At 40.2% G+C, this 17,589-nt stretch overlaps 5 protein-coding genes across 5 annotated transcripts; all 5 read left to right on the top strand.

Moving 5' to 3' along the window:
- Positions 1–2,287: 2,287 nt before the first annotated feature.
- On the top strand, positions 2,288–2,817 carry LOC306781708 (hepcidin-like; the record flags this gene model as incomplete). The annotated part of the gene is made up of 3 exons (XM_079274686.1): positions 2,288–2,374; positions 2,471–2,548; positions 2,722–2,817. The coding sequence occupies 3 exons, from the start codon at positions 2,288–2,290 to the stop codon at positions 2,815–2,817; spliced, it is 261 nt and encodes an 86-aa protein (XP_079130812.1).
- A 2,683-nt stretch (positions 2,818–5,500) lies between these two features.
- Positions 5,501–6,030, top strand: LOC306782855 (hepcidin-like; the record flags this gene model as incomplete). Its single annotated transcript, XM_079276333.1, has 3 exons — positions 5,501–5,587; positions 5,684–5,761; positions 5,935–6,030. The coding sequence occupies 3 exons, from the start codon at positions 5,501–5,503 to the stop codon at positions 6,028–6,030; spliced, it is 261 nt and encodes an 86-aa protein (XP_079132459.1).
- Positions 6,031–8,714: 2,684 nt separating this feature from the next.
- On the top strand, positions 8,715–9,244 carry LOC306782805 (hepcidin-like; the record flags this gene model as incomplete). Its single annotated transcript, XM_079276257.1, has 3 exons — positions 8,715–8,801; positions 8,898–8,975; positions 9,149–9,244. The coding sequence occupies 3 exons, from the start codon at positions 8,715–8,717 to the stop codon at positions 9,242–9,244; spliced, it is 261 nt and encodes an 86-aa protein (XP_079132383.1).
- A 2,683-nt stretch (positions 9,245–11,927) lies between these two features.
- On the top strand, positions 11,928–12,457 carry LOC306782600 (hepcidin-like; the record flags this gene model as incomplete). The annotated part of the gene is made up of 3 exons (XM_079276035.1): positions 11,928–12,014; positions 12,111–12,188; positions 12,362–12,457. The coding sequence occupies 3 exons, from the start codon at positions 11,928–11,930 to the stop codon at positions 12,455–12,457; spliced, it is 261 nt and encodes an 86-aa protein (XP_079132161.1).
- Positions 12,458–15,140: 2,683 nt separating this feature from the next.
- Positions 15,141–15,670, top strand: LOC306781942 (hepcidin-like; the record flags this gene model as incomplete). The annotated part of the gene is made up of 3 exons (XM_079275067.1): positions 15,141–15,227; positions 15,324–15,401; positions 15,575–15,670. 3 exons carry the CDS (start codon positions 15,141–15,143, stop codon positions 15,668–15,670), a joined length of 261 nt encoding a protein of 86 aa, XP_079131193.1.
- Positions 15,671–17,589: the final 1,919 nt, after the last annotated feature.

Genomic DNA, 17,589 nt, shown 5'->3' on the forward strand with positions numbered 1-17,589 from the left:
ATGTCAACATAATATTATTCATTTCAGATAAAAACTTATTTTTTTTAATTCAAGTGTGCTCCATCTTTGTTCAAGAAGGTAAAATATGTTTTGTAACTGTTAACTGCGTGAGAGCATCTAAGTGTCTATGAAAACAACACCTAACACTCTGTTTTAAGTTGGTGTGGTGTCCCAGTTTTACCAGGATGAGAGTGAACAGACAGTGAAGACAACAGGAGAACAGAGAGGGAGAAAGTGTTCTTTACAAAACACTTTGTTTTCACGAAAGAGAATGAACAACACACACACCCTCACATATGCAAAACATGGAGCCAGAGAACCAGGTGATATACAGCAACAACAACAAATATAAACGTGTTTCTTAACGTCACATTGCAATGATTTGTGGGTAATTCCCTTAGGCTAAGTCAGCATACCATGCTGACTTATGGAAAGGGTTCATAAAGGGCTCAAAATGTCTGCGAGAGAGCCCTCAAACACTTGACGATGTGACAGTGGGACATCCCTCAACCCTCATGGACTTCGCGGGAGCGCGCCTCAAAGTCCGTGAGCCCGTAAGGGGGGACATTGGGATTTGGCCATCGACTGAGTTAAGATCTGTTGAGTTGATCTATTTTATGGTCCGAGAACTTCATTGAATGTTTTGTAAATAGTTTCATTTTGGGGGGAAAACATCGCTCTTTTTACGAATCAGAGAAATTAAAAGATAAAGTTGTTATATTGTATTTTTGCATTGACTAAATATTGCGGTTGTGTTTAGAGGGCGACTGTACACCATTCAAATAATAAATGTATTCAATATAAAAAAGGAGATTTTGCACACCGAGGACGTAAACGGGCAATCCTCCTGCGAACATGACGACGTGCAGAAAGTTTAGCAATGTGTTTTCTGGAACTAGAACAAGAGAAGAGTGAACTTTTCATCTGGGCAGCAAGGATACAGATAGGCTTCGATATTTAAACAGGGTTTTGATTGTTAAAGCTGACGTGATCAGAGACATTTGGTAATTAACTCTAGAAGGTTATTAATGCGTAAAATTGAATGTGTTATCAATATACCTAAAATTCCACCCCCCACAGGTTACATTTTAGGAGAATGAAAAACAAGTGATGATATTATCTTGTGGAACATCATGCAGACTTACACTTCTTCATCCTCAAGTGGAAGCAAGCTTGTTTTGTTGCTTTGACTGATTTGAGGAAAGCTTCCTTCAAACAAGTGAGCGTCCAGACCAACAACTGCAGGCTGCTGATAGTAACTAAGATTGCAGTGATTGGTTTTACTGTTAAAAGACAAGGTGATGCTTCCTCTTCATATTAAAAACAACAGATGTAGACACATTCATGGTTCTGTTTGTTGACATTATGTTGTGGTCACGTGATGCGAGCGAGCACACAGGCCAGCAGGGTTTTCAGTAAATGAAAGTGAGTGAAGTCGGGGATTTTGCTTTTTGCACAAGAGACTGTATTTGACAAGACTTGAGTTACACTGAGAAATTAAATGGCCATTGGTTCTATTGATGCCAACAATCCATAGATGATCATTTTCAATAGTTGTAGTTTTTTTATTCTATTTTATTTCATGTCCACCTTTATTTATTCATGTATATTCATGACTTGGCTGTTTTTTTGTTTTCATACTGACAGGTCAAGTTATCCTAAGATGTTTGAATGATGAGAAAGTTTTATCAAACGTGATTCCACTTTAATGTTCATTCTAGGTTTGATTGAAAGTTTGTTTAATTGTTGGGTTCATTTAACAATTGCAAAGAAATAAGGAACAACGTTGCTCATCACAGATCTGTGTATGTTTCCTCTGTGTCTTCAGTGGAGTGGAAGCTTCAGTGGAAGTCACGCTTCATACCTCATGATTTATTCTTGATTAAGTCTGTTTCCATTGCACTTTGTCACATTTTAGTTTTGATAAATTACGTATTAACGTGCTGTATGATTGAGCTGTACTTCTCAGCGAGTAAGACAGAAAGTACGACAATAAAAAGTAATGGGTGATTTAATGTTGGACAAAAACTGTGGCACACAAACAAAGACAGAGAACATCCCAGTCTTCAGGAATTTCCCATTCACAGGATCACGTAGGGATGCTGGGAAGAGGGAGTGTGGCAAGTGCTGTCAGTGATGAGGCAACAGTGGTCCAAGTGAGTATAAATACCAGCACATGTTACACATTCAACCATCAGACAGGAGAACTCAGAGGAGCTGACAAGAGTCACAAGATCTGAAGAAATCGACTTGATTTGAAAACTTAAACCAGTCAAACCGTGTTAAGATGAAGACATTCAGTGTTGCTGTTGCAGTGGCCGTCGTGCTCACCTTTATTTGTATTCAGCAGAGCTCTGCTGTCCCAATCACTGAGGTAAGAACTTGACTTATACTCACTAATCATCTATAAATGTTCTGTCCAGGTCCTACAATGTGGCTCTTATTGTAAATGTGCACGATTCATCAACAGGTGCAGGAGCTGGAGGAGCCAATGAGCATCGACAACCCAGTTGGTGAACATGAGGAGACGTCAGTGGACTCATGGAAGGTATGTTGAGTTCACTGAATGAATGTGGCCGAACACAATGAGCTGATTTAAGTGTAAGTGGATGTGTTTTCCCCACAAAGAGCTCTGATGCTCTCTGAAGGAGAGAGAATGAACAGAGTGAGTGATGATGCTGGAGATGAACACATTGATCATGTTTTTTATCTCTCACACAGATGCCGTATAATATCAGAGAGAAACGCGGCATTAAGTGCAAATTCTGCTGTGGCTGCTGCAGACCTGGGGTCTGTGGATTGTGCTGCAGATTCTGAGCAGTCCTGCTCCAACAGCCATGTTTTTTCTAAATAGCTGATACTGCAGTGTATTATCACAATAAACTTTGGTGTCACTACATGAACGTGTGTTAAAGTGTTTTAATTACAAAAGCAAAAAGAGCTTTTTCCACAAAAGACACTTTGAAATGTCCCTGAAAATCACAGGTTGGGACAAGAACATGAATGACGGCTGAATTCCATTTAGCTGCTTCAGGTCCTGGTATTGTGCATGCTGGCTCACTGGCATGACTCAACTGGGATACTTGAATAGAACTGAGCACCTTTAATATTAGTAGTAACACATGTCCTTCTCCTACCATGACAAGTTCAAATGTCTGCAGTGAAAAAGGCTGATGGCGGATGTGACGGCTGCACTTTTAGATGTCTCTAACCCTCCTGCACACACCTTAGTTTTCTATGGTTCCATCAGAAACAGATGAATGTCACACACAGCTTTTGTTTCATGCCTCACATCACCTCATAGTCTCAGTATTGTTGGCAATACATTGGATTCCATTCTTAGAGCACACATGAAGTTCACTTCTCCACCGTCACATTTTCGTTCTCCTTAAGTCATGAAGTCATTTTAGTTGAGTTCGTGCTGAGGAGGGGGCCGCTGCTGGTTGCTGCTGCTGGAGGGACATCTTGGCAGACCTGAGGAAAAGATGGAGCCCCTAAGCAGAGCTCTGTGAATCAGGAAGTGGCCAATCAGAATGTTCCAAGTCCAAGCCACATCATGGGGGTGATTGGGTTTGCTACTTCAGAGATATTGTATATTTCTTCAGACCATAATAGGTAATAATTGCTCCACATAACGACAGAATAACTGTCCAGTTTTGTTGTATTTGTAGATCTGCAGGTGTTAGTGTTACCCCTTTGTTTCAAAAATGGTCTGATGAGCCGTTATAATGGCCTGTGTCCCTCTGGGGTCAGTTAGGTTTGATCAGTTCTACTCAGTTCATGTTAAGTGAACATAGACTGAGTTAAGATCTGTTGAGTTGATCTATTTCATGGTCCGAGAACTTCATTGAATGTTTTGTAAATAGTTTCATTTTGGGGGGAAAACATCGCTCTTTTTACGAATCAGAGAAATTAAAAGATAAAGTTGTTATATTGTATTTTTGCATTGACTAAATGTTGCGGTTGTGTTTAGAGGGCGACTGTACACCATTCAAATAATAAATGTATTCAATATAAAAAAGGAGATTTTGCACACCGAGGACGTAAACGGGCAATCCTCCTGCGAACATGACGACGTGCAGAAAGTTTAGGAACGTGTTTTCTGGAACTAGAACAAGAGAAGAGTGAACTTTTCATTTGGGCAGCAAGGATACAGATAGGCTTCGATATTTAAACAGGGTTTTGATTGTTAAAGCTGACGTGATCAGAGACATTTGGTAATTAACTCTAGAAGGTTATTAATGCGTAAAATTGAATGTGTTATCAATATACCTAAAATTCCACCCCCCACAGGTTACATTTTAGGAGAATGAAAAACAAGTGATGATATTATCTTGTGGAACATCATGCAGACTTACACTTCTTCATCCTCAAGCGGAAGCAAGCTTGTTTTGTTGCTTTGACTGATTTGAGGAAAGCTTCCTTCAAACAAGTGAGCGTCCAGACCAACAACTGCAGGCTGCTGATAGTAACTAAGATTGCAGTGATTGGTTTTACTGTTAAAAGACAAGGTGATGCTTCCTCTTCATATTAAAAACAACAGATGTAGACACATTCATGGTTCTGTTTGTTGACACTGATGTTGTGGTCACGTGATGCGAGCGAGCACACAGGCCAGCAGGGTTTTCAGTAAATGAAAGTAAGTGAAGTCGGGGATTTTGCTTTTTGCACAAGAGACTGTATTTGACAAGACTTGAGTTACACTGAGAAATTAAATGGCCGTTGGTTCTATTAATGCCAACAATCCATAGATGATCATTTTCTATTGTTGTAGTTTTTTAATTCTATTTTATTTCATGTCCACCATTATTTATTCATGTATATTCATGACTTGGCTGTTTTTTTGTTTTCATACTGACAGGTCAAGTTATCCTAAGATGTTTGAATGATGAGAAAGTTTTATCAAACGTGATTCCACTTTAATGTTCATTCTAGGTTTGATTGAAAGTGTGTTTCATTGTTGGGTTCATTTAACAATTGCAAAGAAATAAGGAACACCGTTGCTCATTACAGATCTGTGTATGTTTCCTCTGTGTCTTCAGTGGAGTGGAAGCTTCAGTGGAAGTCACGCTTCATACCTCATGATTTATTCTTGATTAAGTCTGTTTCCATTGCACTTTGTCACATTTTAGTTTTGATAAATTACGTATTAACGTGCTGTATGATTGAGCTGTACTTCTCAGCGAGTAAGACAGAAAGTACGACAATAAAAAGTAATGGGTGATTTAATGTTGGACAAAAACTGTGGCACACAAACAAAGACAGAGAACATCCCAGTCTTCAGGAATTTCCCATTCACAGGATCACGTAGGGATGCTGGGAAGAGGGAGTGTGGCAAGTGCTGTCAGTGATGAGGCAACAGTGGTCCAAGTGAGTATAAATACCAGCACATGTTACACATTCAACCATCAGACAGGAGAACTCAGAGGAGCTGACAAGAGTCACAAGATCTGAAGAAATCGACTTGATTTGAAAACTTAAACCAGTCAAACGTGTTAAGATGAAGACATTCAGTGTTGCTGTTGCAGTGGCCGTCGTGCTCACCTTTATTTGTATTCAGCAGAGCTCTGCTGTCCCAATCACTGAGGTAAGAACTTGACTTATACTCACTAATCATCTATAAATGTTCTGTCCAGGTCCTACAATGTGGCTCTTATTGTAAATGTGCACGATTCATCAACAGGTGCAGGAGCTGGAGGAGCCAATGAGCATCGACAACCCAGTTGGTGAACATGAGGAGACGTCAGTGGACTCATGGATGGTATGTTGAGTTCACTGAATGAATGTGGCCGAACACAATGAGCTGATTTAAGTGTAAGTGGATGTGTTTTCCCCACAAAGAGCTCTGATGCTCTCTGAAGGAGAGAGAATGAACAGAGTGAGTGATGATGCTGGAGATGAACACATTGATCATGTTTTTTATCTCTCACACAGATGCCGTATAATATCAGAGAGAAACGCGGCATTAAGTGCAAATTCTGCTGTGGCTGCTGCAGACCTGGGGTCTGTGGATTGTGCTGCAGATTCTGAGCAGTCCTGCTCCAACAGCCATGTTTTTTCTAAATAGCTGATACTGCAGTGTATTATCACAATAAACTTTGGTGTCACTACATGAACGTGTGTTAAAGTGTTTTAATTACAAAAGCAAAAAGAGCTTTTTCCACAAAAGACACTTTGAAATGTCCCTGAAAATCACAGGTTGGGACAAGAACATGAATGACGGCTGAATTCCATTTAGCTGCTTCAGGTCCTGGTATTGTGCATGCTGGCTCACTGGCATGACTCAACTGGGATACTTGAATAGAACTGAGCACCTTTAATATTATTAGTAACACATGTCCTTCTCCTACCATGACAAGTTCAAATGTCTGCAGTGAAAAAGGCTGATGGCGGTTGTGACGGCTGCACTTTTAGATGTCTCTAACCCTCCTGCACACACCTTAGTTTTCTATGGTTCCATCAGAAACAGATGAATGTCACACACAGCTTTTGTTTCATGCCTCACATCACCTCATAGTCTCAGTATTGTTGGCAATACATTGGATTCCATTCTTAGAGCACACATGAAGTTCACTTCTCCACCGTCACATTTTCGTTCTCCTTAAGTCATGAAGTCATTTTAGTTGAGTTCGTGCTGAGGAGGGGGCCGCTGCTGGTTGCTGCTGCTGGAGGGACATCTTGGCAGACCTGAGGAAAAGATGGAGCCCCTAAGCAGAGCTCTGTGAATCAGGAAGTGGCCAATCAGAATGTACCAAGTCCAAGCCACATCATGGGGGTGATTGGGTTTGCTACTTCAGAGATATTGTATATTTCTTCAGACCATAATAGGTAATAATTGCTCCACATAACGACAGAATAACTGTCCAGTTTTGTTGTATTTGTAGATCTGCAGGTGTTAGTGTTACCCCTTTGTTTCAAAAATGGTCTGATGAGCCGTTATAATGGCCTGTGTCCCTCTGGGGTCAGTTAGGTTTGATCAGTTCTACTCAGTTCATGTTAAGTGAACATAGACTGAGTTAAGATCTGTTGAGTTGATCTATTTCATGGTCCGAGAACTTCATTGAATGTTTTGTAAATTGTTTCATTTTGGGGGGAAAACATCGCTCTTTTTACGAATCAGAGAAATTAAAAGATAAAGTTGTTATATTGTATTTTTGCATTGACTAAATGTTGCGGTTGTGTTTAGAGGGCGACTGTACACCATTCAAATAATAAATGTATTCAATATAAAAAAGGAGATTTTGCACACCGAGGACGTAAACGGGCAATCCTCCTGCGAACATGACGACGTGCAGAAAGTTTAGGAACGTGTTTTCTGGAACTAGAACAAGAGAAGAGTGAACTTTTCATCTGGGCAGCAAGGATACAGATAGGCTTCGATATTTAAACAGGGTTTTGATTATTAAAGCTGACGTGATCAGAGACATTTGGTAATTAACTCTAGAAGGTTATTAATGCGTAAAATTGAATGTGTTATCAATATACCTAAAATTCCACCCCCCACAGGTTACATTTTAGGAGAATGAAAAACAAGTGATGATATTATCTTGTGGAACATCATGCAGACTTACACTTCTTCATCCTCAAGTGGAAGCAAGCTTGTTTTGTTGCTTTGACTGATTTGAGGAAAGCTTCCTTCAAACAAGTGAGCGTCCAGACCAACAACTGCAGGCTGCTGATAGTAACTAAGATTGCAGTGATTGGTTTTACTGTTAAAAGACAAGGTGATGCTTCCTCTTCATATTAAAAACAACAGATGTAGAGACATTCATGGTTCTGTTTGTTGAACCTGATGTTGTGGTCACGTGATGCGAGCGAGCACACAGGCCAGCAGGGTTTTCAGTAAATGAAAGTGAGTGAAGTCGGGGATTTTGCTTTTTGCACAAGAGACTGTATTTGACAAGACTTGAGTTACACTGAGAAATTAAATGGCCATTGGTTCTATTGATGCCAACAATCCATAGATGATCATTTTCAATAGTTTTAGTTTTTTTATTCTATTTTATTTCATGTCCACCTTTATTTATTCATGTATATTCATGACTTGGCTGTTTTTTTGTTTTCATCCTGACAGGTCAAGTTATCCTAAGATGTTTGAATGATGAGAAAGTTTTATCAAACGTGATACCACTTTAATGTTCATTCTAGGTTTGATTGAAAGTGTGTTTCATTGTTGGGTTCATTTAACAATTGCAAAGAAATAAGGAACAACGTTGCTCATCACAGATCTGTGTATGTTTCCTCTGTGTCTTCAGTGGAGTGGAAGCTTCAGTGGAAGTCACGCTTCATACCTCATGATTTATTCTTGATTAAGTCTGTTTCCATTGCACTTTGTCACATTTTAGTGTTGATAAATTACGTATTAACGTGCTGTATGATTGAGCTGTACTTCTCAGCGAGTAAGACAGAAAGTACGACAATAAAAAGTAATGGGTGATTTAATGTTGGACAAAAACTGTGGCACACAAACAAAGACAGAGAACATCCCAGTCTTCAGGAATTTCCCATTCACAGGATCACGTAGGGATGCTGGGAAGAGGGAGTGTGGCAAGTGCTGTCAGTGATGAGGCAACAGTGGTCCAAGTGAGTATAAATACCAGCACATGTTACACATTCAACCATCAGACAGGAGAACTCAGAGGAGCTGACAAGAGTCACAAGATCTGAAGAAATCGACTTGATTTGAAAACTTAAACCAGTCAAACCGTGTTAAGATGAAGACATTCAGTGTTGCTGTTGCAGTGGCCGTCGTGCTCACCTTTATTTGTATTCAGCAGAGCTCTGCTGTCCCAATCACTGAGGTAAGAACTTGACTTATACTCACTAATCATCTATAAATGTTCTGTCCAGGTCCTACAATGTGGCTCTTATTGTAAATGTGCACGATTCATCAACAGGTGCAGGAGCTGGAGGAGCCAATGAGCATCGACAACCCAGTTGGTGAACATGAGGAGACGTCAGTGGACTCATGGATGGTATGTTGAGTTCACTGAATGAATGTGGCCGAACACAATGAGCTGATTTAAGTGTAAGTGGATGTGTTTTCCCCACAAAGAGCTCTGATGCTCTCTGAAGGAGAGAGAATGAACAGAGTGAGTGATGATGCTGGAGATGAACACATTGATCATGTTTTTTATCTCTCACACAGATGCCGTATAATATCAGAGAGAAACGCGGCATTAAGTGCAAATTCTGCTGTGGCTGCTGCAGACCTGGGGTCTGTGGATTGTGCTGCAGATTCTGAGCAGTCCTGCTCCAACAGCCATGTTTTTTCTAAATAGCTGATACTGCAGTGTATTATCACAATAAACTTTGGTGTCACTACATGAACGTGTGTTAAAGTGTTTTAATTACAAAAGCAAAAAGAGCTTTTTCCACAAAAGACACTTTGAAATGTCCCAGAAAATCACAGGTTGGGACAAGAACATGAATGACGGCTGAATTCCATTTAGCTGCTTCAGGTCCTGGTATTGTGCATGCTGGCTCACTGGCATGACTCAACTGGGATACTTGAATAGAACTGAGCACCTTTAATATTAGTAGTAACACATGTCCTTCTCCTACCATGACAAGTTCAAATGTCTGCAGTGAAAAAGGCTGATGGCGGATGTGACGGCTGCACTTTTAGATGTCTCTAACCCTCCTGCACACACCTTAGTTTTCTATGGTTCCATCAGAAACAGATGAATGTCACACACAGCTTTTGTTTCATGCCTCACATCACCTCATAGTCTCAGTATTGTTGGCAATACATTGGATTCCATTCTTAGAGCACACATGAAGTTCACTTCTCCACCGTCACATTTTCGTTCTCCTTAAGTCATGAAGTCATTTTAGTTGAGTTCGTGCTGAGGAGGGGGCCGCTGCTGGTTGCTGCTGCTGGAGGGACATCTTGGCAGACCTGAGGAAAAGATGGAGCCCCTAAGCAGAGCTCTGTGAATCAGGAAGTGGCCAATCAGAATGTACCAAGTCCAAGCCACATCATGGGGGTGATTGGGTTTGCTACTTCAGAGATATTGTATATTTCTTCAGACCATAATAGGTAATAATTGCTCCACATAACGACAGAATAACTGTCCAGTTTTGTTGTATTTGTAGATCTGCAGGTGTTAGTGTTACCCCTTTGTTTCAAAAATGGTCTGATGAGCCGTTATAATGGCCTGTGTCCCTCTGGGGTCAGTTAGGTTTGATCAGTTCTACTCAGTTCATGTTAAGTGAACATAGACTGAGTTAAGATCTGTTGAGTTGATCTATTTCATGGTCCGAGAACTTCATTGAATGTTTTGTAAATAGTTTCATTTTGGGGGGAAAACATCGCTCTTTTTACGAATCAGAGAAATTAAAAGATAAAGTTGTTATATTGTATTTTTGCATTGACTAAATGTTGCGGTTGTGTTTAGAGGGCGACTGTACACCATTCAAATAATAAATGTATTCAATATAAAAAAGGAGATTTTGCACACCGAGGACGTAAACGGACAATCCTCCTGCGAACATGACGACGTGCAGAAAGTTTAGCAACGTGTTTTCTGGAACTAGAACAAGAGAAGAGTGAACTTTTCATCTGGGCAGCAAGGATACAGATAGGCTTCGATATTTAAACAGGGTTTTGATTGTTAAAGCTGACGTGATCAGAGACATTTGGTAATTAACTCTAGAAGGTTATTAATACGTAAAATTGAATGTGTTATCAATATACCTAAAATTCCACCCCCCACAGGTTACATTTTAGGAGAATGAAAAACAAGTGATGATATTATCTTGTGGAACATCATGCAGACTTACACTTCTTCATCCTCAAGTGGAAGCAAGCTTGTTTTGTTGCTTTGACTGATTTGAGGAAAGCTTCCTTCAAACAAGTGAGCGTCCAGACCAACAACTCCAGGCTGCTGATAGTAACTAAGATTGCAGTGATTGGTTTTACTGATAAAAGACAAGGTGATGCTTCCTCTTCATATTAAAAACAACAGATGTAGACACATTCATGGTTCTGTTTGTTGACATGATGTTGTGGTCACGTGATGCTAGCGAGCACACAGGCCAGCAGGGTTTTCAGTAAATGAAAGTGAGTGAAGTCGGGGATTTTGCTTTTTGCACAAGAGACTGTATTTGACAAGACTTGAGTTACACTGAGAAATTAAATGGCCATTGGTTCTATTGATGCCAACAATCCATAGATGATCATTTTCAATAGTTTTAGTTTTTTTATTCTATTTTATTTCATGTCCACCTTTATTTATTCATGTATATTCATGACTTGGCTGTTTTTTTGTTTTCATCCTGACAGGTCAAGTTATCCTAAGATGTTTGAATGATGAGAAAGTTTTATCAAACGTGATACCACTTTAATGTTCATTCTAGGTTTGATTGAAAGTGTGTTTCATTGTTGGGTTCATTTAACAATTGCAAAGAAATAAGGAACAACGTTGCTCATCACAGATCTGTGTATGTTTCCTCTGTGTCTTCAGTGGAGTGGAAGCTTCAGTGGAAGTCACGCTTCATACCTCATGATTTATTCTTGATTAAGTCTGTTTCCATTGCACTTTGTCACATTTTAGTGTTGATAAATTACGTATTAACGTGCTGTATGATTGAGCTGTACTTCTCAGCGAGTAAGACAGAAAGTACGACAATAAAAAGTAATGGGTGATTTAATGTTGGACAAAAACTGTGGCACACAAACAAAGACAGAGAACATCCCAGTCTTCAGGAATTTCCCATTCACAGGATCACGTAGGGATGCTGGGAAGAGGGAGTGTGGCAAGTGCTGTCAGTGATGAGGCAACAGTGGTCCAAGTGAGTATAAATACCAGCACATGTTACACATTCAACCATCAGACAGGAGAACTCAGAGGAGCTGACAAGAGTCACAAGATCTGAAGAAATCGACTTGATTTGAAAACTTAAACCAGTCAAACCGTGTTAAGATGAAGACATTCAGTGTTGCTGTTGCAGTGGCCGTCGTGCTCACCTTTATTTGTATTCAGCAGAGCTCTGCTGTCCCAATCACTGAGGTAAGAACTTGACTTATACTCACTAATCATCTATAAATGTTCTGTCCAGGTCCTACAATGTGGCTCTTATTGTAAATGTGCACGATTCATCAACAGGTGCAGGAGCTGGAGGAGCCAATGAGCATCGACAACCCAGTTGGTGAACATGAGGAGACGTCAGTGGACTCATGGATGGTATGTTGAGTTCACTGAATGAATGTGGCCGAACACAATGAGCTGATTTAAGTGTAAGTGGATGTGTTTTCCCCACAAAGAGCTCTGATGCTCTCTGAAGGAGAGAGAATGAACAGAGTGAGTGATGATGCTGGAGATGAACACATTGATCATGTTTTTTATCTCTCACACAGATGCCGTATAATATCAGAGAGAAACGCGGCATTAAGTGCAAATTCTGCTGTGGCTGCTGCAGACCTGGGGTCTGTGGATTGTGCTGCAGATTCTGAGCAGTCCTGCTCCAACAGCCATGTTTTTTCTAAATAGCTGATACTGCAGTGTATTATCACAATAAACTTTGGTGTCACTACATGAACGTGTGTTAAAGTGTTTTAATTACAAAAGCAAAAAGAGCTTTTTCCACAAAAGACACTTTGAAATGTCCCAGAAAATCACAGGTTGGGACAAGAACATGAATGACGGCTGAATTCCATTTAGCTGCTTCAGGTCCTGGTATTGTGCATGCTGGCTCACTGGCATGACTCAACTGGGATACTTGAATAGAACTGAGCACCTTTAATATTAGTAGTAACACATGTCCTTCTCCTACCATGACAAGTTCAAATGTCTGCAGTGAAAAAGGCTGATGGCGGATGTGACGGCTGCACTTTTAGATGTCTCTAACCCTCCTGCACACACCTTAGTTTTCTATGGTTCCATCAGAAACAGATGAATGTCACACACAGCTTTTGTTTCATGCCTCACATCACCTCATAGTCTCAGTATTGTTGGCAATACATTGGATTCCATTCTTAGAGCACACATGAAGTTCACTTCTCCACCGTCACATTTTCGTTCTCCTTAAGTCATGAAGTCATTTTAGTTGAGTTCGTGCTGAGGAGGGGGCCGCTGCTGGTTGCTGCTGCTGGAGGGACATCTTGGCAGACCTGAGGAAAAGATGGAGCCCCTAAGCAGAGCTCTGTGAATCAGGAAGTGGCCAATCAGAATGTTCCAAGTCCAAGCCACATCATGGGGGTGATTGGGTTTGCTACTTCAGAGATATTGTATATTTCTTCAGACCATAATAGGTAATAATTGCTCCACATAACGACAGAATAACTGTCCAGTTTTGTTGTATTTGTAGATCTGCAGGTGTTAGTGTTACCCCTTTGTTTCAAAAATGGTCTGATGAGCCGTTATAATGGCCTGTGTCCCTCTGGGGTCAGTTAGGTTTGATCAGTTCTACTCAGTTCATGTTAAGTGAACATAGACTGAGTTAAGATCTGTTGAGTTGATCTATTTCATGGTCCGAGAACTTCATTGAATGTTTTGTAAATAGTTTCATTTTGGGGGGAAAACATCGCTCTTTTTACGAATCAGAGAAATTAAAAGATAAAGTTGTTATATTGTATTTTTGCATTGACTAAATGTTGCGGTTGTGTTTAGAGGGCGACTGTACACCATTCAAATAATAAATGTATTCAATATAAAAAAGGAGATTTTGCACACCGAGGACGTAAACGGACAATCCTCCTGCGAACATGACGACGTGCAGAAAGTTTAGCAACGTGTTTTCTGGAACTAGAACAAGAGAAGAGTGAACTTTTCATCTGGGCAGCAAGGATACAGATAGGCTTCGATATTTAAACAGGGTTTTGATTGTTAAAGCTGACGTGATCAGAGACATTTGGTAATTAACTCTAGAAGGTTATTAATACGTAAAATTGAATGTGTTATCAATATACCTAAAATTCCACCCCCCACAGGTTACATTTTAGGAGAATGAAAAACAAGTGATGATATTATCTTGTGGAACATCATGCAGACTTACACTTCTTCATCCTCAAGTGGAAGCAAGCTTGTTTTGTTGCTTTGACTGATTTGAGGAAAGCTTCCTTCAAACAAGTGAGCGTCCAGACCAACAACTCCAGGCTGCTGATAGTAACTAAGATTGCAGTGATTGGTTTTACTGATAAAAGACAAGGTGATGCTTCCTCTTCATATTAAAAACAACAGATGTAGACACATTCATGGTTCTGTTTGTTGACATGATGTTGTGGTCACGTGATGCTAGCGAGCACACAGGCCAGCAGGGTTTTCAGTAAATGAAAGTAAGTGAAGTCGGGGATTTTGCTTTTTGCACAAGAGACTGTATTTGACAAGACTTGAGTTACACTGAGAAATTAAATGGCCATTGGTTCTATTGATGCCAACAATCCATAGATGATCATTTTCAATAGTTGTAGTTTTTTAATTCTATTTTATTTCATGTCCACCATTATTTATTCATGTATATTCATGACTTGGCTGTTTTTTTGTTTTCATCCTGACAGGTCAAGTTATCCTAAGATGTTTGAATGATGAGAAAGTTGTATCAAACGTGATTCCACTTTAATGTTCATTCTAGGTTTGATTGAAAGTTTGTTTAATTGTTGGGTCCATTTAACAATTGCAAAGAAATAAGGAACAACGTTGCTCATCACAGATCTGTGTATGTTTCCTCTGTGTCTTCAGTGGAGTGGAAGCTTCAGTGGAAGTCACGCTTCATACCTCATGATTTATTCTTGATTAAGTCTGTTTCCATTGCACTTTGTCACATTTTAGTTTTGATAAATTACGTATTAACGTGCTGTATGATTGAGCTGTACTTCTCAGCGAGTAAGACAGAAAGTACGACAATAAAAAGTAATGGGTGATTTAATGTTGGACAAAAACTGTGGCACACAAACAAAGACAGAGAACATCCCAGTCTTCAGGAATTTCCCATTCACAGGATCACGTAGGGATGCTGGGAAGAGGGAGTGTGGCAAGTGCTGTCAGTGATGAGGCAACAGTGGTCCAAGTGAGTATAAATACCAGCACATGTTACACATTCAACCATCAGACAGGAGAACTCAGAGGAGCTGACAAGAGTCACAAGATCTGAAGAAATCTACTTGATTTGAAAACTTAAACCAGTCAAACCGTGTTAAGATGAAGACATTCAGTGTTGCTGTTGCAGTGGCCGTCGTGCTCACCTTTATTTGTATTCAGCAGAGCTCTGCTGTCCCAATCACTGAGGTAAGAACTTGACTTATACTCACTAATCATCTATAAATGTTCTGTCCAGGTCCTACAATGTGGCTCTTATTGTAAATGTGCACGATTCATCAACAGGTGCAGGAGCTGGAGGAGCCAATGAGCATCGACAACCCAGTTGGTGAACATGAGGAGACGTCAGTGGACTCATGGAAGGTATGTTGAGTTCACTGAATGAATGTGGCCGAACACAATGAGCTGATTGAAGTGTAAGTGGATGTGTTTTCCCCACAAAGAGCTCTGATGCTCTCTGAAGGAGAGAGAATGAACAGAGTGAGTGATGATGCTGGAGATGAACACATTGATCATGTTTTTTATCTCTCACACAGATGCCGTATAATATCAGAGAGAAACGCGGCATTAAGTGCAAATTCTGCTGTGGCTGCTGCAGACCTGGGGTCTGTGGATTGTGCTGCAGATTCTGAGCAGTCCTGCTCCAACAGCCATGTTTTTTCTAAATATCTGATACTGCAGTGTATTATCACAATAAACTTTGGTGTCACTACATGAACGTGTGTTAAAGTGTTTTAATTACAAAAGCAAAAAGAGCTTTTTCCACAAAAGACACTTTGAAATGTCCCAGAAAAGCACAGGTTGGGACAAGAACATGAATGACGGCTGAATTCCATTTAGCTGCTTCAGGTCCTGGTATTGTGCATGCTGGCTCACTGGCATGACTCAACTGGGATACTTGAATAGAACTGAGCACCTTTAATATTATTAGTAACACATGTCCTTCTCCTACCATGACAAGTTCAAATGTCTGCAGTGAAAAAGGCTGATGGCGGTTGTGACGGCTGCACTTGTAGATGTCTCTAACCCTCCTGCACACACCTTAGTTTTCTATGGTTCCATCAGAAACAGATGAATGTCACACACAGCTTTTGTTTCATGCCTCACATCACCTCATAGTCTCAGTATTGTTGGCAATACATTGGATTCCATTCTTAGAGCACACATGAAGTTCACTTCTCCACCGTCACATTTTAGTTCTCCTTAAGTCATGAAGTCATTTTAGTTGAGTTCGTGCTGAGGAGGGGGCCGCTGCTGGTTGCTGCTGCTGGGGGGACATCTTGGCAGACCTGAGGAAAAGATGGAGCCCCTAAGCAGAGCTCTGTGAATCAGGAAGTGGCCAATCAGAATGTACCAAGTCCAAGCCACATCATGGGGGTGATTGGGTTTGCTACTTCAGAGATATTGTATATTTCTTCAGACCACAATCGGTAATAATTGCTCCACATAACGACAGAATAACTGTCCAGTTTTGTTGTATTTGTAGATCTGCAGGTGTTAGTGTTCCCCCTTTGTTTCAAAAATGGTGTGATGAGCCGTTATAATGGCCTGTGTCCCTCTGGGGTCAGTTAGGTTTGATCAGTTCTACTCAGTTCATGTTAAGTGAACATAGACTGAGTTAAGATCTGTTGAGTTGATCTATTTCATGGTCCGAGAACTTCATTGAATGTTTTGTAAATAGTTTCATTTTGGGGGGAAAACATCGCTCTTTTTACGAATCAGAGAAATTAAAAGATAAAGTTGTTATATTGTATTTTTGCATTGACTAAATGTTGCGGTTGTGTTTAGAGGGCGACTGTACACCATTCAAATAATAAATGTATTCAATATAAAAAAGGAGATTTTGCACACCGAGGACGTAAACGGGCAATCCTCCTGCGAACATGACGACGTGCAGAAAGTTTAGGAACGTGTTTTCTGGAACTAGAACAAGAGAAGAGTGAACTTTTCATCTGGGCAGCAAGGATACAGATAGGCTTCGATATTTAAACAGGGTTTTGATTGTTAAAGCTGACGTGATCAGAGACATTTGGTAATTAACTCTAGAAGGTTATTAATACGTAAAATTGACTGTATTATCAATATACCTAAAATTCCACCCCCCACAGGTTACATTTTAGGAGAATGAAAAACAAGTGATGATATTATCTTGTGGAACATCATGCAGACTTACACTTCTTCATCCTCAAGTGGAAGCAAGCTTGTTTTGTTGCTTTGACTGATTTGAGGAAAGCTTCCTTCAAACAAGTGAGCGTCCAGACCAACAACTGCAGGCTGCTGATAGTAACTAAGATTGCAGTGATTGGTTTTACTGTTAAAAGACAAGGTGATGCTTCCTCTTCATATTAAAAACAACAGATGTGGACACATTCATGGTTCTGTTTGTTGAACCTGATGTTGTGGTCACGTGATGCGAGCGAGCACACAGGCCAGCAGGGTTTTCAGTAAATGAAAGTGAGTGAAGTCGGGCATTTTGCTTTTTGCACAAGAGACTGTATTTGACAAGACTTGAGTTACACTGAGAAATTAAATGGCCGTTGGTTCTATTGAT

This window comes from Melanostigma gelatinosum (assembly GCF_949748355.1).
Source record: "Melanostigma gelatinosum genome assembly, chromosome: 9".
Taxonomy (NCBI): domain Eukaryota; kingdom Metazoa; phylum Chordata; class Actinopteri; order Perciformes; family Zoarcidae; genus Melanostigma; species Melanostigma gelatinosum.